The 21,432-nt window shown below is 39.8% G+C and overlaps 1 protein-coding gene across 2 annotated transcripts in view; it reads left to right on the top strand.

The window, feature by feature from the left end:
* The window catches only part of SLC9A3 (solute carrier family 9 member A3), a 139,842-nt gene that overhangs the window by 71,452 nt on the left and 46,958 nt on the right, over positions 1-21,432 (top strand). For both annotated transcript variants that reach the window (XM_043979849.1, XM_043979850.1), the window contains exons 3-7: positions 2,484-2,644; positions 8,393-8,471; positions 15,123-15,300; positions 16,966-17,186; positions 19,283-19,485. In XM_043979849.1, coding sequence (XP_043835784.1) covers positions 2,484-2,644; positions 8,393-8,471; positions 15,123-15,300; positions 16,966-17,186; positions 19,283-19,485 — 842 coding nt within the window. The remainder of the gene's footprint in view (positions 1-2,483; positions 2,645-8,392; positions 8,472-15,122; positions 15,301-16,965; positions 17,187-19,282; positions 19,486-21,432) is intronic.

Raw genomic sequence — 21,432 nt, 5'->3', positions numbered from 1 at the left:
GTCAGTAAACGTCTAAGGCTGCATTTGAAGTTAGGAAAAGGAATCTTCCTGACTTTAAGCCTGGCACTCTGTCCACTACCATGTATACAAAGAAATACAACATTTAGGGAGGGAAAACACAGTAGCAAATGGGAGTTATTGGAGTAGACGCTGGGGGAGCAGCACCTGAGTTGAGCCCTGAAGGAAGAAAATGACCCTGAATGGTAGAGATGAGGGAAGAATTTATTTCAAGGATGGGGAAACAACTTGCACAAATGTGCAGAAACAAGAGATAGAATGTGGACTTGAGAGACTTGAGAAGATGTCTAATAGGTTGAATTTATGTTACAGAGACTGAAGTTAAGGAGAAAAGTTAGGATTAGAATATGTATTAGGATAAGCATATATGTATATTTTTACATCTATATTAAGTATAGGACTGAACAGAAATCCATGTATTCATATAAATACATATGCATGCACATATTTCTATAAATATATACATATGCATGCATATTTGCACATGTTTGCATAAATTTGTGTTTATGTATGTTCAATCCTATGTTGAATATAGATGGGTATAAATATATGTATGCATATACATGCACATATGTATACATGTGTGTGCATACACACATGTAGCTGGATAAGGGCAGCTAAGTAGTGCAGTGCAGCATCTGGAGTCTGGAAGACATTTTCCTGAATTCAAATCTGACCTCAGACACTTACTAGCTGTATGACCCTGGGCAAGTTACTTAATCCTGTTTGCCTCAGTTTCCTCATCTATAAAATGAGCTGGAAAAGGAAATGGTAAACCACCCTAGTATCTTTGTCAAGAAAACCCCAAATGGAGTCACAAAGACTGAAAAATGACTGAATGACAACAAAAAAACAGAGATGAATTGATGGATCGGTAGATAGATAAAGAAATAGATGACATGGGTGGAGAGACAGACAGGTGGATGAATAGATAAATTGATGGATAGATAGAGATACATGGATGGATAGGTAGGTAGGTAGGTAGGTAGATAGATTTAGAGAGATGGAGAGATAGATAGAGAGATGGAGACAGACAGATAGATTAGATAGCTTAGAGAGAAAGATAGACAGATAGATGGATGAACCCCAGTCTTCTGGCTCTAAAACACAATGCTCTTTTCACTCTATCACTCTACCTTTCTTGAAATAACTTGTGAACTAACTGAATATGACATCAGTGGACAAAGATGAAGAGATAGACAACTGAAAAAGACAAGGGGCCAAAATGTGAATGTTCAGATTGTAGCTTTTTAAGAAAGACCATATTTTAATCTCTTGAGTAGCAATAGTGGGAAATTACCTTGCAAAATGGTGGTAGGGACAAGCCATGGGGGCCTGTTCCAAACACCTGTTTAATCAGATGCTCAGTGCTATAGAAAAAAGTAATTTTACTCAGAGAATCCTTTTAGAATTGAGCAAAAGACTGAGTGCCATCTAACTAGCATTAACCTTGGTGATGAAGTGGCCTTTTCAAACTGTTTATATGCTTGTAAATTACTAAAGAGATGAGCCTGGTTGTGCTCCAGTTCAGGCAGCTAGAAAAATGACTCATAGTCGATACCTTACATGCATTCCTAGGTAGAGGTTGGTTCACAGTCCAGTGAGTTCTCATGTAGCCAAATCACATAATTCTTTAAATTTCATTCATAAAGGTGGTAACTTGACTCATGTGATGAAACTGTACAGTTCAGGTATAAGATCTTCAATAAAACTGGCACAAGGAAAAGAGCAGAAGCTAGGAAGGATAATAGTTTAGATTTCCCAGAGCCGGATCTATCAGCCACTCATCCTGCTTCCAATCTGTGACAAATTCTTACAGGTGCATAAAACTTTTACTACCAAAGAACATTATTTCAGAGTAAATAATTTCTTAATGAAATGCAGTGAAGAATAGTGGGTAGAATGCTGCACTTGGAGTCAAATTCTACTTCAGACATTAATTGTGTGACTCTGAGCAAGTCCCATCACCCTCAGAGATCTGGTTTCTTCCTCTGTGAAATGAGGGGGTTGGTTTAGATGTCCTTAAAAGTCCCTTGTAGTTCTAAATCTAGGATCCTATAACTCTGTGAAATGTCCCCACTCCAAGGACCCTTCCCCTCCCCAGTGCCTGGTCCCTGGCCTCTTTGCCATGAGACTGTCACAAGGCAGAGTGCCAAAACCAGAGAATTGAGATATTTTTTTCCCAGTCCTCTGAATAGTTTGACTTTGGACCACTGTCTCCTTTCACTCAGCAGTCTGATTCATTGGAAATTTCTTCAGGATCTAGTAGCTAGCTGTGAGAGTATCCCCGCATCTGAAATGGACTTGAATTATCTTGCTTCCTCATCTGAGAGATTCTCTTGAAGAATCCACAGTTCTTTACGTGACTAATTTTCCCTGCAACTGACTGCTACTGGACTTGCTCCAGGGGCTCTTCTCACAGTGGTGGTTTCCCATGTGCCTTGTCGCTTGCTTTGTTTTCCTAGGAGAGCTCAATATTGGATTGCTGGACTTCCTCTTGTTTGGCAGTTTGATAGCTGCAGTGGACCCTGTGGCTGTCCTGGCCGTTTTTGAAGAAGTCCATGTCAATGAAGTCCTGTTTATCATCGTTTTTGGGGAGTCGCTGCTGAATGATGCTGTCACCGTGGTAAGCAAGTGGTGGTGAGGGTCTGGTTCTTGCTACTCTCCTCCTAAAGCTTTGTTACAGCTTTTTCCTTTTGCTTTTTTTTTTTTTAATAGTTGGGAGCTCTAGGCAAAAACAAATTCAGTAGATTTGAAATTCCATGCAGCCAAAAGTTCTGCCAGTTCCTGGGATGCACGCACTCCTCCCTTCTGTTTCCTTCCCCACTCTATAGGCCACGACAAGACCCTGCCACCAACACCGAGATAAACATGGTCTGATCCTCCCAAGTGGAAAACTTTACTGAAACCTAAATCGACTCTATCGGCAGTATTCTCTTTACTTACGAAATTCATAATCTCATCAAGGAATGTTTCTGGCATGTTTTGTATCAGATCGTTAAATCTGATAGCTCTCCAGACCCCTTGCATCCAGCCTTTACTCACTCCCTTACTTACTGTGTTATTTAATACTTTTGCCCACATTAAGCATCAGTTTAAGCAGCTGTTAGTCTTCCTGCTGCTTTCTATCTTAGCTAATGAGCCCTTTGGGGTAGGGAGGGAGAAGGAAGGGAATGAGGAAAAGAAGAGAAGCCACACATGTGATTTCAATAGTATAAAGAGCTCCCAGTGAGTAAACTCTTTCCACCAAAACAAATCAGCATTTGCTCTTAACTTAGAGTTCCCTAGGGACCATCAGAGCTTAAGTGAATTGTGCATGTGTCAGAGACTGAACTTGAACCCAAGTCTTTCTGATTCCAAGCCTGGCTGGCTCTTGATCCATTACACCTTACTGTCTCTCTGACCAGGTTTGTTTTTTTTTTCGGTTTGGTTTGGTTTTTTGCTGCTGTTGTTTAGTCATTTCAGTCATTTTTGACTCTTTGTGGCCCCATTTGGGATTTTCTTGGGAAAGACACTGGAGCAGTTTGCCATTTCCTTACCCAGCTCATTTTACAGATTAGGAAACTGAAGCAAATAGGGTTAAGTGATTTGCCCAGGGCCATACAGCTAGTCAGTGTCTGAGGCCAGATTTGAACTCAGGTCTTTCTGACTCCAGGCCCAGCACTCTATCCACTGTACCACCTAGCTGTCCCACTGACTAGTTTTACCTCCTCCTAATTCAAAGTTTGTAAATTTTTTTTTGGTGAGGCAATTGGGGTTAAGTGACTTGCCCAGGGTCACACAGCCAGTAAGTGTTAAGTGTCTGAGGCTGGATTTGAACTCAGGTCTTCCTGACTCCAGGGCCAGTGCTCTATCCACTGTGCCATCCAGCTGCCCCCTGTAAATATTTTTAAATGAGGTTCCTTCCATTCATTATTTTCAAACTTGCAGGTCTGTATAATCCCCCCCCCCACCCCCACACACCTCTATAAATCCAAAGTTATAAAATACTTAATCACTATTACTGAGAGCAGTAATTTTTGAGACCATTTTTTTTTTTTGGCCCATAGCCCAATCAGTAGATGCCACAGATCATCTACCCCATTTACTCCTGCTTGTCCCTGCATGGAAGCCCCACTGGATTTGAGGAAAGAAGGGTTATGATACTTTTCCTAAAACACCAATGGAATTATTTCTGGGCTTTAATTCATATGATAGGCAAATGGCAGATCTCTGCTCAACATAAGGATTGTTACAGTGTAAACATCAACACTACAGCAGTCCATCACACAGGATAACTGCAAGGCTTCTGTAGGCAATCAGGGGTCTCTAGACAACTTTATAAATATACTTTGTGAACCTAGAGTACTTTGAGGTAGGATGGGAGTAAAGTCTTATGATAATACAAGAGTTATTAACCCTCTTTTTAACCAAGGAACACATTTGTTTCCCTGCCATGGGAAACAAGATATCTCTCTTCAGTGCTTTCCAGGATTCTCTCCTTTGTCAGGCTAATACCCCAGGAAAGGAGAGAAGGAACTGGCTAGTTTTCCCAACTCTCAGAATAACTGTTTTGTAAATCTCTTTTTAACAGTGATTTAGCAGATTTAGACTCAAAAGACCAGGGTTCAAATCCCAGCTTTACTACTTAAAATTTGTTATGTGGTCTTGGGTAAATAACTCAACCTCAGTGACCCTCAGTTTCTTCATCTGTAAAATGAAGGAGTTGGAATAGACCCTAACTCTCCAAGGTCCTTTCTAACTCTGAATCATCTGAAACTATACTATGATCATGACAGTGTGCTGAAAAAATCATGGTACACAATTGCTAGCTTATTGTATCCATGCCTTCATATTGTAGAGTAGACTGTGGGAAAGTCCCTTTCTGGTCCTTATTCTTATTTGTAAAATGAGGTGGTTAGTTGAGAGAGACAGATGACAGGCAGACAGAGACAAAGAAAGAGAGAAGAGACAAGAGAGGAGAGAGAGAGAGAGAGAGAGAGAGAGAGAGAGAGAGAGAGTGAGAGTTTTTCCTCTGTCATATAAATCCAGCGCTCTCCTTAGTTAATAATTCCCACTCTTTTTAGAGTGTCCTGTTATTAGCGCTGATAGCTCTTTAGACACTCTTTATCATACTGTTTACTGATTTTCTGAAAAAGGATAATCAAATCCTTGGGGGTTGACAGCAATTTTTTTCTCCCAAAGTTCCCAAATGTTTACTTGATTGTGTCATGTGACCTCTCTCTTCTAAAGTGGCACACAAAAAAATCCTTAACTCACCTTTTTGAGAATTTCATAACCCTTAACATAATTGGAGACACCTCCAAGGTGTTGAAAAATTAATGCTGGAAATTAGTGACCTATAAATAGGAAGACTCCAGTTCTGTCAGCATCAAGTAGATGTTCTGCCTGCCTCCACCCCGCTCACCTCCTACATGGAAGCATGTGCATGCACGTGCACACACACAGACACACACACACTGTTTAATTTGTGTTATAGCTCTTTCTACCATTGCATACTTGTTTGGAGAATTGAAACTTCTAGAATTGCAGGCATCTTAAAAGCAAGGAGGAAAAGTGCAAATGAGGGTTGGTGCGGGGAACAACAGCCGTTCAGTTCATGTAGGGCTGTAGTGCCCAGCTTGCATAGTTCTGATGTTACCATCCATTATGCTGCCCAGGTGGCAGGGAAGAATAACACAGAAAACAGATGTAACCTATATTTAGAATTAAAAGTGAACAGAGTATAAAAGGCTATGTAAAACACTAGCTGCATTAAGCAAAAGAATTATGAAAAAATCAAATAGCACTACTTGCATTACACTACCATTGTCCATTTTTCTTATAATATGAACCCATTTGGGGCCATTGCCTTTTTTTTTTTTTTTTTTTTAGTGAGGCAATTGGGGTCAAGTGACTTGCCCAGGGTCACACAGCTAGTAAGTGTTAAGTGTCTGAGGCTGGATTGGAACTCAGGTACTCCTGACTCCAAGGCCGGTGCTCTATCCACTGCGCCACCTAGCTGCCCCAAGGGCCATTGCCTTTTCGAAAAATAAAAGCTCAAACAACCTGAAAGACCCAATACTACTAATTTTTTTTTTTTTTTGTGGAGTGTGAACAAAGTACATCTCTATCTATCCATAGAAATCAATGAAATCTATCCATAAGGCACTCACATACAAAAGTGAAGCCAAAGTGATGGTACTAAATATGATTATTTCTCCATTTCTAAAAGGCCTTTCTCTAAAAATCTTTATTTCCTTTTAGTAAATGCTCTGATTTATTAATTACCATTAGAAGTTTGAGGGGTGAAAATGGATCCATGTCTCAATAAGAACATTTTGCTTGTCCTGCTTAGTTTTATTTGCCTAATCAGAAAAAACAAATCAGGACTTAGGCATCCATATTTGATTCACAGACTATTCTCAGTGGTGATAATTTGGGAATCAATAGGATGAATGATTGCTAACCCTATTTGTGCTGGTACAACTCTATCACTATTTTTTTGTTTGTTTCTATAATCACCAAACTACCAACAGCAGCACAAAATTTCATTTATTTTGAAGTTCCCAAGTAGTTTTAATTATTTGATAGATGAAAATTCACCTTTGTTTCATGTGACCTACATTTCCTAAAAGAAAAACCAGGCTGCTAAAAAAACCTGCTCTTTTAATCCTATGATTTTGCATTTAATATCCTTATAATAGAAAACAATTCCTATTTCATTCCTACAGCCTAGCCAACAGAGTCAAATGAGAATAAAATCTGTTTTTTTAGACTCGTTTTCATCACACCTTTAGGTAATTTCCAGATATTCATAATCAATTCTCTTTTTCAAGTACAAAGATCACTGGGTCTAGAGGGATAAGGTAGTCCATTGTGGTAGAGTGGGAGAAAGTGCTACATCTAGAGTCCAAGGACTTGGGTTCGAGTCCATGTACTGTTATAAACTGTCTCTCTGACTCTGGGCCTCAGTTTCTTCATCTATAAAATGATGGGGTTGATCTAGACAACCTTTAAAAGCTCTCTTCCAGTTCTGCACCAATGATCTTAAGTTTGTGGCTACACAACAAGACAGAGATGCTTTGAAAACTAGTGGGGCTATTTACCAGATTAGAAAATACTAGAAGGGGGCAGCTAGGTGGCACAGTGGATAAAGCACTGGCCTTGGATTCAGGAGGACCTGAGTTCAAATCCGGCCTCAGACACTTGATCCTTACTAGCTGTGTGACCCTGGGCAAGTCACTTAACCCCAACTGCCTCACAAAAAAAAAAAAAGAAAATACTAGAGGGGTACTCCTTGCTGCCCCCTTGTATTCTCCTCTCCAGTCCTCAGGTCCACCTGGAGGTAACTCACAACAGGTGACAGTGGCATACTTGGCAGGTGGGGGTAAAACCCTACATTTCTCTTCTGCAGAGAGTGAATGGCTGGGGTGGGTATGAGGCAAAATCAATCTCCAGGGGGTGCTAGCTTTCTCCTCTTTGCTCCATCCCTAATGGCACCCCCTTTTCTGAGTTATATAAATAAAATGTTGTAGTGTTTTAATGTTTGTGAGGTACTTTCTGGAAAAGGAGTAGAAACTCGCATCATTTAAAAAGAACTCAGACATAGAAAACACAGCTGTCTATACAAGCTGAAGTGAGGAAAAGCAATTATGTGGGATCGAGTTTCTTAGCTTTTTATCTCAATGTCTTGATAGGATAATGTTTAAACATCAACACCCACATAGACTGCAGGGGGTGAGGATCCCACAAGCCAGGAGTCAAAACAACACCAAAGTCATTTTTTAAAAATATGTGGGTTTGATAACCATGATTTATTGAATTACGTGGTTTGTCATCCCTGCTTTGTTATGATAAGGAAACTTGCCAAATGTGCCTCCTAACAGGTAATCTTACAGAAAGTCATGGCATGTATGTGACACACGATTCTGAATTTCACTATTTATTTGAAAAGATTTCAGTTCAGAATGTTCTTTCCTCATCTCATTGAATAGACAATGTATTGCATTTCATCTTCCTCTCTTATTTTTGGCCTTTTAAATGTTGATGATTATTATTCAGTGATGATTTTTCCTTCCAACGGTTTTGTTTCCAAACTAGACTGGCTCCTTTCTCCTTTTCCTCCCTATCTTTACCCCGGTCCTATATTCCACCACATGTAAAATAAGTGCCTGTTACTAGGAAGGAATTATCGGATGTCCAAGAGGTAATAAACTCTTTTTAAATTTTATTTTATTTTATTTCATTTTATTTTTGGTGAGGCAATTGGGGTTAAGTGACTTGCCCAGGGTCACACAGCTAGTGTTAAGTGTCTGAGGCCAGATTTGAACTCAGGTCCTCCTGACTCCAGGGCCAAATTAACTCTTATTTGATTCATTTTCTCTCCTTTTAGGTCCTGTATAATGTTTTCGACTCTTTTGTGTCACTGGGTGCTGATCAAGTGACAGGAGTGGACTGTGTAAAAGGCATAGGTGCGTAAATCAAAGTATTTCCTAACCCTTTCTTCAGAACCATTCCATTAAGGACTTGTGTAGCAAAATTAAGGTCTACAATTAGTGTCATTGATTCAGCAGTTTTGTCGAAAACAATATTTTGTAGATACATAGCAGCAATAATACTTTTCAAAAGTCAGTATTTCTTTGGGTGGTTTCATTTATGTGCTAAAAATTTTGATTCTACAGTTTCTCCTTCTTAGGCCTGATAATCTTTGGAACCAGTGGGTTCTGAAGCTGAAATGCTGAATACTTAGCACAAGCAGTTCATCTCCCAGCACCATTTAGAAAGAATTTCCCCCTTAAGGTTTGAATCTGTCTGTTCCAAAATCACATTCATCATGTTCTCCCAAACCTGCTTCCATTCCTCATAGTTCAGTGGGTTGTGCCACTTTCTTCCCAGTCACCCAGGCCTAAAACCACCTCACGATGGAGAGTGACCAGCTCATTCTATCATGCCTCAAAGACAGTTAGTTGCCAACTTTTGCCTGTCCGTCTACAGTCTCTTGCATCCATCCTTTCCTTTCCACTCCCATCGCTAAATGGTTTCCTCACCTCAACACATGGTCTTACCACACTCATGTTTAGAAACCATCAACAGCTGCCCATCTCCTACGTAATCAACAATACCAGGAAGTATTTATTAACAACCTGCTGTGCCAAGCAAATACAAATACAAAAGTGAGACCTGCCTTCATAGAGCTTACATTGTTTTATAAGAATACATGTTTGTAATTAAATAAACCCAACATACATACAAAATAATTGCAGAGTGGCTAGGGGCAGGGGAACTAACAGCTGGAAGACTCCAGGAAAGACCTCTTGAAAGAGGTGGATACTTGAATTGAGGCTTTTTTTCTGGCAGGACAATGAGGGCTAAGTGACTTGCCCAGGATCACATAGCTAGTAAGTGTCAAGTGCCTGAGGTCGGATTTGAACTCAGGTCCTCCTGAATCTAGGGCCTGTGCTTTGTCCACTATGCCACCTAGCTGCCCCCTTGAATTGAGTCTTTAAAGAATAAGTGGTTTCAAGGGAGAGAGGTGAGGAAGGAAGGCATTCCAAGAATGCAACACCATGGAGACAGAAGGCAGAATGTCTTGAGAGACAGAAATTTTGATGAATCATAGAAGGCATGATTGGGATCAATGTGGAACAAGGCTGGAAAGATAGACCAGAGCTAGAGTATGAAGGCTTGAGATACCAAACAGGGATTGGCATTTGATCCTAGATGCAGTACTGATTTCTTGAGCAGGGAGACAAGATTGTCAGACTGTACTTTAGAAACGTCCATTTTGCAGTGATGTAGAGGACAGATAGAGAGGAAAGTCTGGAAGGAAACCATTTAGGAAACAATGTCTGTACTTTAAATAAGAGGTGATGAGAGCCTGAACTAGCTTGGATGTGGTCTGAGTGGAGGGAAGAGGACAGATACAAGAGATTTACAGAAGGAAGAATTGGCAATATTTGACAATTGATTGGCTGTGTGGGCTGTGTAAAAAGGAAGAGTTGGAGATGACTCTTAGCTTGCAACTTTATGTAACTGGAAGAATGGTAAATTGCTCAACATAAATAGAAAAACTAAGTTAAGAGAAGGGCTTAATAGACAAGATGACAAATTCTGTTTTGGACACGCTGAGTTTGAGATACCTCCAGGATTGCATTTCTATAAGTAAATAAATGTAGGTCAGATTTCAGTGAGTATGGTGGTGGGCAGATGTGTGTGTGTGTGGGGGGGGTTGTGTGGTTTGCTTGAGAAGAAAAGAGAAAATGTGAAAGAATTCTTGGTGAATTAGAGAGAGGTTCATCAGGAAAAAGTGGAAGAATTGTTGTGCAGCAGTGAGGACCCAGTTGATGCTGGGAAGCAAATGTTTGGAGTGGATACTATCAGCATGGTTGCATGATTTCCTCCAGCCATGTTTAGTAGGAGCAGAAGCAGAGAATGTGGATGATAGAGATTCTCCGGGGTTATAGTTTGGAAGAGGATGAATGTGATAGGATGAGGGAACAAGAGATTTAAAGGTAAAATTCAGTATAAAGTTGAACTAGTTAAATAAAGGGTCAAAGTTTTTTATTGCAGGAAAGTGAGATCAGAGTCAGGATGATGGCCTGGGGTGGGCAGAATGACTAGGAGTTGTGTTGAACACAGTGAATGGTTTTAGGCAAAGTGAGAGATGTTAAGACCAAGGTTATGAATGGACAAATTTGAGAGCTATTTATTGTGGCGGCTTATCACTTGTAGATGATGATATGATCAAGGGTATGGCCATCCCTGTGTTTAGAATGGAAGATAATGGTAATTTGCAGCAGAGGCATCAAATGGGCCTTTGATACTCCTGAGTGTGGTCTAACTAGATTAAAATATTATTGGGAAATATTTGACAAAATAGGTTAAAAATATAGAACATGGATAATGTTAATATGTGATTGCTCTAAGTCAATATGCAGCTCTTGCGGTTTTTGGTTTAGTGGCCCACTTCTATTTGAGTTTGATACCACTGGTTTAGGGAACTAATGAACTGAGAAAAAAGGGTATCTTAGGGGCTAGAAGAACAATAAGCCTAAACTGAGGATACCAAATTCAAGAGCAGGGACTTGAGATGAAGAGGAAGCCTGGGAGCAAGGTACTGAATTCCTTGAGAAAGAAGGGAAATGATCTGGAGCTATTATGACAGCCTCTGGGTGTTAGAACAGCCACTGGAATCTGGATAGGGTGATGTATGAGGATGGAGGAGAAGTTGCTGAGTGTGGAAGTGTTAGGGGGGAAATCCTGAATGGCGGTGAGAAGAACAGGATGCGTATCTACTTCCTCTCCTAGTTTAGTGTGTTACAGACATGAGAGAAGGTGTGACCAGGGATGTAGAGTTCCAGAGTTCACAATGGAAGGAACTGCAAAGCAAGATAGGAAGGAATAGAGCTGATATGGATGAATTCTCCTTTACTGGCTAGTATATAGAGGGTTGACATATAGTTGAAGTTACCCTCCAATCAGCACCCAGGACAGCTCTTCCCCATATCCCATCCCAAAGTTGTTTCCTCCACCTGTGTCAAGTCTGAGAGGTAGGAGAGGGAATCTCACGCACAGCGAATGGCTAGTAGGCCAATCTGACTAGAATACACCATGTGTGATGAAAAGTGATATAAAATAAAAATGGATATTTGGTTGGAGTCATATCGTGGGTGGTTTTAGATGCCAGGCTGGGAAACTTATACTTTATCTTTATCTTGGAGACAATAGAGAGTCACTGAATATTTTTGAGTAGTCATTGAGTTAACATGGTCAGGTGGGTTTGAATAATGGATTGAGAAGGGGAAAGACTGGAAACAGGGAGACAAATTAAGAGGCTATTATTGTAGACTAGGCAAGAGGTAATAAAGGCTTCAAGTAGGATGGAGGCTGAGTGAATGAAAAGAAGAGGACAGATGCAAGAACAACAAAATCTAGCAACTGGATGAGAGAGGGAGGAGAGGAAGAGGGAAAGAGAACAAGAGAGATACACATGTAGAAAGATCAATATTGACATCCAGATAGAGATAGAGATAGAGATGGAGATGGAGATCATGATGGAGATGGAGATGGAGATAGATAAGAATAAAGATGATCATCAAATTCATGGACACAGATGGGAGAAACATGGAATTTTGACCCTAAAATAATCAACATGGGAGAAAACATGGAAAAAGAAGAAAAAAACAGTCCAGCTTTGGGGGATAGAAAGAAAGATAATAATCCAACAAAAGAGACCGAGAAGTTATGGTCAGTAGAACCTAGAAAACTGTTTCTTACAAGAGAGAAGTGTTCAGGAGGAAGGGCTGGTCAATAGTGTAAAAAGCTTTAGAGAAGACAAGTAGGATGAGGCCTGAGAAAAGGTCACTGGATATAGCAGATCTTTCCTAACCTTTGAGAAAGAATTTTCAGTCAAGTGAGAGGTGGGGGTGAAGTTCAGAGACCAGACTACAAAGAATTAAAAAGTAAATGGGAAATGAAGAAATGGAGACAAATAGTATGGAAGATCTTTTCTAGGAGTTTAGTTGTGAAAGGGACAATAGATATAGCATGGTAATTGAGGGGATGGCAAAGTTAAGTGAAGGCTTTTTGTTAGATTGTTTTTAAGGATGAGGGAGACCTGGGCTTGTTTGTACATGGTATATAACAAACCAGTAGCAAAAGAGTGGCTAAAAGAGGGAATGATGGAAGAAACACTCCAAAGAGGCAACAAGATATGGGCTCAAGAACTAAGTAGGGAGCTTGATGTTAGCAAGAAGAAGATAAAATTTTTTTTTCAGGGAGTGGAGCAAAGGAGAGAGTGATATAGACAGATTTTGAGAAATGGAAATAGGAAGTGGGAATGGATCTGGCCTTGATGGAAATTGGTGTTTTTCTTCATTAAAGTAGGTGGCTAAGGGTCTCTGCTGAGAGGGAAGAGAGATTTATGGAGTTTGTGGAGAGAAAAGAAGGTTTGGAACAGCCTGTAGAAAAAGAAAAATGATCAATCAGTGAAGAAAAAAGTCTTTCCTGGAAACACTGAGGGCCCGTGAGGTAACAAGTGAGCAGGTTATGTGACTTTTTTCAGCAGTGTTTTGCAATATGTGAGTAGGAGTAAAGAAGACATATGAGGGGTTACAAAGCATTAGGATTTGTGAGGCATAAATGGCAGAAGTAACAGGAAACAAGGGAACCGAGTTTGTATTTGAAGTATCTCAAGATAGGGTCCATTTTGTGAATGGAAGAAGGTTAGACCAGAGAGATGGACTGGAAAAGCCGGAAAGATAGCATTAAACTGGAGGTTGCAGTGAAGATAAAGCATAACTTTAGAGAAGGTGAGGCAGGGGAATGTGGAAGGGAAGGGAATATGCAATTATACAGCACCTACTATGTGCCAGGCTCAATGCCAAATGCTTTGCAAATATTATCTCACTTGATCCTAACAACTCTGAGAAATAGGTGTTGTTCTCTTATCCCCATTTTACAACTGAGGAAACTCTGGCAAACAAAATGTAAGTGACTTGCCTAGGGTCACTCATGTACTAAGTGTCTGAAGCCACACTTGAACTCAAGTCTTCTTGACTCCAAGTGCAGGGCTCTAAGGCATGGAAATTCCCATTCAGAGTTTGGGGCTTAGAGCATCCAGATGTTAGGGTCTTGGCTTCCCTGGCTACAGTAGTTTTTGCAAATGTAAAAAAGATATTCCTAAAGCTGGTTCTTACTACCTTTGTTGCATATGATTGAAAAAAGTCTCCAAAGAAGAAAAATCCCTGGCTTCCTTCCTAAGGGCCTGGTCTCTCTGTCCTGCCTTCCTTTCCCATAAAGGTCTGGGAGGATGTGTTAAAGGTTCCAAGAGTTTAGCTGTGCTTGTGAAGGAGAGGGCTTCAACCTATCTGCTGCATCACCTAATTCCCTCATAAATCATGTTCAACTTGATTTCCCAGAAAGGCAGAGGGGAAAGTATGAGGTAATTGATTTCAGAGTTCAAGATTATAGAAGTAAAAGGTATGACCATGCATGGAGTGTAATAGAGGTGGAGTGAAGGTGTAGGTCAAGGGACTGGAGGAGACTAATGGTCAGATTGTCTGGGGGGACACCAATGTGTATATCAAAGTTCCAAAGTATGAGCACAGAGGTTCAAGTGCAGAGAAAGACTGAGCTGGGCACTGAACTCTTTAACATAAGAGAAATGATCCAGACTATACACAATGTACTCAATAAATCTGCACAAGCCCAGAATATATGCTTGTGGATGGATTGTTGATTAATATGGAGGGTATAGGTTGATGGAGCTAAACCCTAAAGGAAAAGGAAATCTTTTCATTCAGAGGAGCAGAGGGAAGGTCCCTTCCTCCCCCCACTAATATTTACCTTGTATCTATCTTTAATTTACTTATCTGCTCATGTGTTCTTTCTCTCTAGTAGATTCCAAGTTCAGGAACTGTTGGTGTTGGTTTGTTTAAATCTGTATCTTCAATATCTAATGCGCAGCCTGGAACTTAGTAGGGACTTATTATAATGCTTGTGGAAATTGAATTGAATCTAGTTACTCTATTTGTAAAACTGTTGGCCCAACACGGTGAGATCCCAGCCTCACTCTTAGGAGTAACCTGTCCATAAAATAATCACCACAAGAGGAAGTCTTTCTCCACCTAGTGTTTAGAATATAGTCACCTTCTATTCTTTCTTAAAATGGTTGGCCATCCATGGTGTCAGGTCATTTAAGGAGAAATTCTGAAATTTCCTTACTTGCCCTTGTGTCTGTGATGGGGGGAGGGGGAAGGCTTTTTTGAGGAACAAGCAAAGTCTCTAGAAGAGATGTGAAAATTCCTTGGTCCTGATGCTTGATAATAAGAACCCTCCCCCTCCTTCTCTCTCCTCCCCTGGAAAATAGTAGCTGGAGCATTAGCTACTCATGTATGAGACAGAGCACTGAGAAGCAGAGAATGCAGTCTCTTGTTTCCTAAAGATTGTTGATTCCTCAGTAGGATGGGGTTACTGAGCAACGAATGACGAAAAAATGATCATAAGAGACAGGCCATGTCCAGTGCTGTCACCCACCACACTGGGGCCCTGCGATTCCTGAAACAATGAGGCTATTCATTTAGTATCAAAGTCAGCGTTGTTGGTTCTTGTCTCTCTTGTAGTGTCTTTCTTTGTGGTGAGCTTGGGAGGCACGCTCATTGGAATTATCTTCGCCTTCCTTCTCTCTCTGGTGACTCGTTTCACCAAACACGTCCGGATCATTGAGCCAGGATTTGTGTTTATCATCTCCTACCTGTCCTACCTCACCTCTGAGATGCTGTCCCTCTCAGCAATTCTTGCGTAAGTATCTGTTCTTTAAGGGGGCAGTATCAGCTGCAAGAAAACAATAAGGCCATAAATCTGGTTTTAAAATGTATACAGAAGAGAAGTATACCGGTGTTGGGTGTTTTGGTCTTAGTTTGGTTGTGTTATTAATAATCATTGGTAAGTACAGTATGTTCCAGAGTTAAAACCCCTTGGGAAGCCCATGACACCAAATAGTACACAGTTGACATTCATTCAGTAAAAAATGAAACATTCTGCTGCTTCTCTATGCATATATACATTGCTCAAGAGAATACAAAATGATCAGGACACACTCTTCTCCATAGACATAAAGTGATCTTTTGGGGTTAAACAGGACCCAAGGCCAAATGTTGTAGGCCACATCTGCTAGGTTGTAAAAGATCAAAAAAGCAAAGAAAGGAGGGAAGAGTAGGCCATGGTTCCTCATGCTGGACTGCCACAAATAAAATCAGATGGATGATGAAGGAAATTGTCTGGTGAATGAGACTAGAAACCTGGCTATTGGGGAAATTTAGGTGCTTGTAGGCCTAAGTTATCTGGGCTGTCTGTTTGTAATCAGATTGTTAAATAAAGAATTCTCAATTCTCCTTTACCTAATTAGACACCACCTTAAAGGATTAAAAAATTCACTACTGGGGCAGCTAGGTAGCACAGTGGATAGAGCATGGGCCCTGGAGTCAGGAGGACCTGAGTTCAAAACAGGCCTTAGACACTTAATACTTACTAGCTGTGTGACCCTGGGCAAGTCACTTTAAACCCAGTTGCCTCACCAAAAAAAAGAAAAAAAATTCACTACTAGAGATCAATACTGCTAGTTTAATTCATTTAATGTAATCAATTTGAGGGATAAGTAAGTAAAAAAAATGTTTGGGATCATCTATTTTGGGGTTTTTTTTTGTTTGTTTGTTTTTGCAGGGCAGTGAGGGTTAAGTGACTTGCCCAGGGTCACACAGCTAGTAAGTGTCAAGTGTCTGAGGCCGGATTTGAACTCAGGTCCTCCTGAATCCAGGGCCGGTGCTTTATCCACTGCGCCACGTAACTGCCCCTGGGATCATCTATTTTTGTTGATAATAACAAAACTTAATGATCAGGCAGCTGGATAGAGTGCCAAGCTTGGAGTCAGGAAGATCTGAGTTCAAATCTGGCTTGAGACACTTACAAGCTATGTGACCCTTGGCAAGTAACTTGACTCTTTTGCCTCTGTATCTTCATCTGTAAAATAAGATAGAGAAGGAAATGGCAAATCACTCCAGTACCTCTGCCAAGAAAACTCTGAATGGGATCATGAAGAGTCAGACACGACTGAACAACAACTTTTTATCTAAACTCCCTTTGTTTATTCTTATTGTCCTGCTCTGTAGCCGGTCATGCTATAGCAAGTGTACAGAATTAACAAAGTTTCATTATTAAGTCAGCTAAAACCATCTACATAATATAATATTTCTTTTTTTTCTTTTTTTTTTTTTTGGTGAGGCAATTGGGGTTAAGTGACTTGCCCAGGGTCACACAGTAAGTGTCAAGTGTCTGAGGCCGGATTTGAACTCAGGTACTCCTGACTCTAGGACTGGTGCTCTATCCACTGCGCCACCTAGCTGCCCCCATAATATAATATTTCAAAGAGGATGTCATTTATCTGAGTAATTGTGGCTATCTTTCTAGGATTACTTTCTGTGGTATATGCTGTCAAAAATACGTGAAAGCTAATATCTCTGAGCAATCAGCCACCACAGTGAGGTACACCATGAAGATGCTGGCAAGTGGAGCTGAAACAATCATCTTTATGTTCCTGGGAATCTCTGCTGTAAATCCAGCCATCTGGACTTGGAACACAGCATTCATACTCCTGACATTAGTCTTCATTTCTATCTACAGAGCCATTGGTAAGGAAAACTCCCCTGCCTCACTTAATGCTAGACGTGTTCACATCTTACCTAAATGTACTGAGCCAGGAACTCTGCAGAGCATGTTTTCAATGAAAGAGAAGGCTTTCTGGAAACAAAGCACATGATAGGTTTATTAGATTTTCCAAAGAATCTTTGTCTCATAAGTTGAGAAGCTCCTTAGCTGGATAATGCAAAGATTTTCTTGAGAAACCAACCTATTATAGACACTGAAAGACTGACGATCCTTCCCAAGTTGCTCACTTTCTCACTGTCCCAGTTACATGCCAAGGTACAGTAAGAGCATTATGACTATATAATGGATTAAGAATGGTAACAGATGTGTTCCTGGACTTTTAGGTCAAGGAGAAATGATGAAGCAGAGCTGAAACTAGGGGTGGCCAAAAGAGGCAGCCACCTAGAAATGACAGAAAGGGAGGAGGGAAAAGAATCCGATGCAGGACACATTTCAGTTTTACTTTTTCTAAATACACAGACTTTTCCAGACACAAAATTCTCTTCGTGGCAAATAGATATTTATTTCAGTGATATATTGAGTTACATTTTTTATAGTGATGATTCAATACCACTGACTGGCAGTAAGACATTGCTTTATGGCAATGTTTTAAATTGTGAGTGGGGACACAATTTATAAACTTTGCCCAGGAAACACTCCTGGCTTTGCTTTGAATGGGGTAGATCTTATTACCATCATTTGATTTAGATTGACTTAATTTGAACTCTGCCATTCCAAAATTATAATCTAGTAAAATCAAAGCAAATGAATGGGGAATTTGGGGAGAACCATTTTGAGATGCATTACAAGCTTTCTTTCAATAAAGAAGTCCTTACCCTTTCAGTATAAGCAAGGTCCATCCTGGAGTTCTCATTCCACAATGGTAGTTAGTGAAATGGGGGGCCACTACACTAATTCTATACCTGCAGAGTGAGTTGTAGAGACCAAACAGTTTCCCATTGGTTCCCAAAGTACTACAAGGTAGGTAAGGAGGGAGTGGCAGCTGAGAGATTTGAATCCTTGTGGTTTTTATTCATGAAGTTGGCACTGGTACAACTGAGTTCCCACAAAGGAACAAACTTCCTTCTTTTTTCTGGCAGTCATGTTGGGAATAAGAAGTTAGAACTTCCAGTGAAAATGTGCAGTCAGGAGATGAGTGATTTCAGTTTCTTTCTGCCACCCTCAAACAATGCAGTAAGCTAATTTTAAGCTTGGGCTCAAGTTTGAGATACAATGATGTAAGGCCATACACAGTTACAGCTCATATTCACCCATCCAAGATAGAAATCATTTCCAGTGACTGCTGAGAAACAAAGAATTAGAGTCCACACCATCACACACATTGAAAATGTCACGCGTTACCAAGTAGATGAGGGTTTAAAATTGAGATGTCAAACCTCTGTTCATATTTTGAAGCAAGCTATTACATTTAGGGCTTGGGGAGTGTTTCTCTATGTCTCATTAGGAGAGAGTCCGATGTTATTAAGCTTCACTTCAGATTTTTCCATATGCAAATGCTGTGGATATTTTTGGTTTGGACATCATGCTGTGAGATGTATTCTCCAGATGCCTCTGTAATAAAAGAAATGTAATAAGAATAGCATTGAACAAGAAGTTTAGAAACTATTTCTGATCACCCTGTTAATGGGATTTCCTATTTTGTAAAATAATCGTGGAAACCTTACCCTCCACCTTTCCAGAGAATTGAATTACCATGCTAGGTAGAAGCAAATCTGTACCTTTCATCCACCTACTAGGCATTTGAACGCAAATTTAAAGAAGTAAGGTCCTCTGAGTTCTGTTTCCTGTGGGTTCCTAAGCCTGTTCCTTCTAGACAGACTAACAGGGAGATTAGTGATGAAAAATAACCCAAACAAGTCCATGGTAAAGTGAAAAAAAACAGCACATTCTTTCCCCAGAGCTTTCTTTTGAGGAGAAAAAAAGCCTGTCTTAAGCAATAAGACAAAATTGAGTAGCAGGTATGACAAAATTTAATAAAAATTTTTCACCAAGCTTCAGAAGAGAGATACTAAACAAATCTGTTTATGTCTATTGAGACCACAATGCATATTTTTTCTAGGTGTGGTCTTACAAACATGGCTCCTGAACAAGTATCGGATGGTCCAGCTGGAGATAATAGACCAAGTAGTCATGTCATACGGGGGACTCCGGGGGGCTGTTGCTTATGCCCTGGTCGTTCTTTTGGATGAAAGTAAAGTGAAGGAGAAAAACCTCTTTGTGAGCACCACCATCATTGTGGTGTTCTTTACCGTCATATTCCAGGTAACTCAGTAGCTGGGTTTGATGTGCTTAGTCAAAGGGACTAAGGCAGAATGGCTGTCCCTAAATCCAAAGGGGTCATTAGCTGCAAATTATTATTATAAAGTGTTTCAAGGCACCAGAAGCCTAATTGGCTTTGTAATTTTAGTAACTAGGAACCCGTTTTATAGGTTTTCACGTGACACCACATGGGACCCAACATAATTTGTCCTGCATTTTTAAAAAAAGTCCTTCCTCAGCCTGTAGCTGATTAACAAAGCCCAAGTTAATATTTCATCTAGCATTACTCAGCAGCAGCCAGAGTAGCCCCCTTTTATGGCAAGAGGAAAGGTTCAAATCAGTGAGGAAAATGTATGTAGGGGCCATTTTTTCGATACCCTGCTGAAGCAAAGTGACCACACAAGTCATTTGCTTAGGTACCACTCTCTTTAGGAAAGCCAGGCAATGCAAAGACTGCTGGAGGAGGAAAACCATGCTAATTTCCCTCTGCAGTTCTCCATAGGTTGGCGGTGTTAGAGATATATGCTTCTGCTGACATTCAGAAATCATTCTTCCCACACAGGTTAAGCATTTCATTTACTTCTATTCCACCGGGGGCAGCTAGGTGGCACAGGGGATAAAGCACCAGCCCTGGATTCAAGAGGACCTGAGTTCAAATCTGGCTTCAGACACTTGACACTTACTAGCTGTGTGACCCTGGGCAAGTCACTTAACCCTCGTTGCCCCACCAAAAAAAAAAAAAAAAATCTATACTTCTATTCCACCAACACAGAAAGTTTGGTCAGTTTGGCCACCAGGCCATCTTTTGAAAAAAAATTCTTAATTCATAGCATAACAATGGTGAGGAAGAGGTTCCAGTTTCAGTTAGATTAGAATATCAGGGAATCAAGCCTTAATTAATTTCTCATTGACTATTGAATGTGCAGTTCTAGAACTTTTGACTATTTTTTTTAAATCTCTGGCTACCAAGAGTTGAGCTAGCTATAGAAAAAGAAGATTGGCTCCTGCAATGATGGGAATTATCAATTTATACTTATGTGGTTTAGTGAAAAGGTCATTTAGATCAAAGAACCTGGGTTCAAATTCTATAGTGGCACAAGCACATGACATTGATAAAATCAATTGACCTCCCCAATCTTAGTTTCTTCATCTATATAAAGGGATGGGAGAGGTTTAGGAAGGTTGGACTGTATCAAAGGTTCTTAAATCCCTATTGGATCTCTAGATAGATTGTCAGGGGAGTTAAAATTTTTTTTAACATTTTTATAACTATATTTTAAAAATTGGTAAAAGGTAAGAAATATATTAACAACTGATCTGAAAAAAATCTAAAAACAATTGGACTTTATGAAAATAATGACCAAAAAAGATTGCATACCATATTTTAAGAAATTATGAATGAAAATACCCCAAATTCTTAGAACCAGAGGGCAAAGTGAAAATGTGATCTTCTTAAAGTAAACTATGGAGAAACTAAGCTGAGAAAGAAACAAACATTGATTCAAAACATTTAAATAAAATGTTAGCAAATAGGCTACAGCATTTTTAGAAATCTAACATACATGATATAAAGATAATTGAACATACAAAATTTAAATATAATAAATCATATTGATAATATAAATAATTAAAGCAATAGATGATGATAGAAGCTGAAAAGACTTTTGATGACATTCAATAATCATTTCTATTAAAAGCTCTAGAAATCATAAGAATAAATGACCTTTCTTTAATATAATAAATAATATCTATCTAAAATCAATAGCAAATATATGTAATAAAAAAACTTTAGAAGCCTTTCCAATAAGATCAAGAGTAAAGCAAGAATGACCATTCTCACCACTTATATTTAACATAGTGTCAGAAGTGCTAGCTATAGCAATGACAGAAAAGAGAAATAATAGAAATAGGTATGGGGTGGCTAGGTGGTGCAGTGGATGAAGCACTGGC

The sequence above is a fragment of the Dromiciops gliroides genome, chromosome 1 (genome assembly GCF_019393635.1).
Source record: "Dromiciops gliroides isolate mDroGli1 chromosome 1, mDroGli1.pri, whole genome shotgun sequence".
Classification (NCBI taxonomy): domain Eukaryota; kingdom Metazoa; phylum Chordata; class Mammalia; order Microbiotheria; family Microbiotheriidae; genus Dromiciops; species Dromiciops gliroides.
Note: the sequence above shows the minus strand (reverse complement) of the source record. Positions and strands in the feature narration are given on the sequence as shown.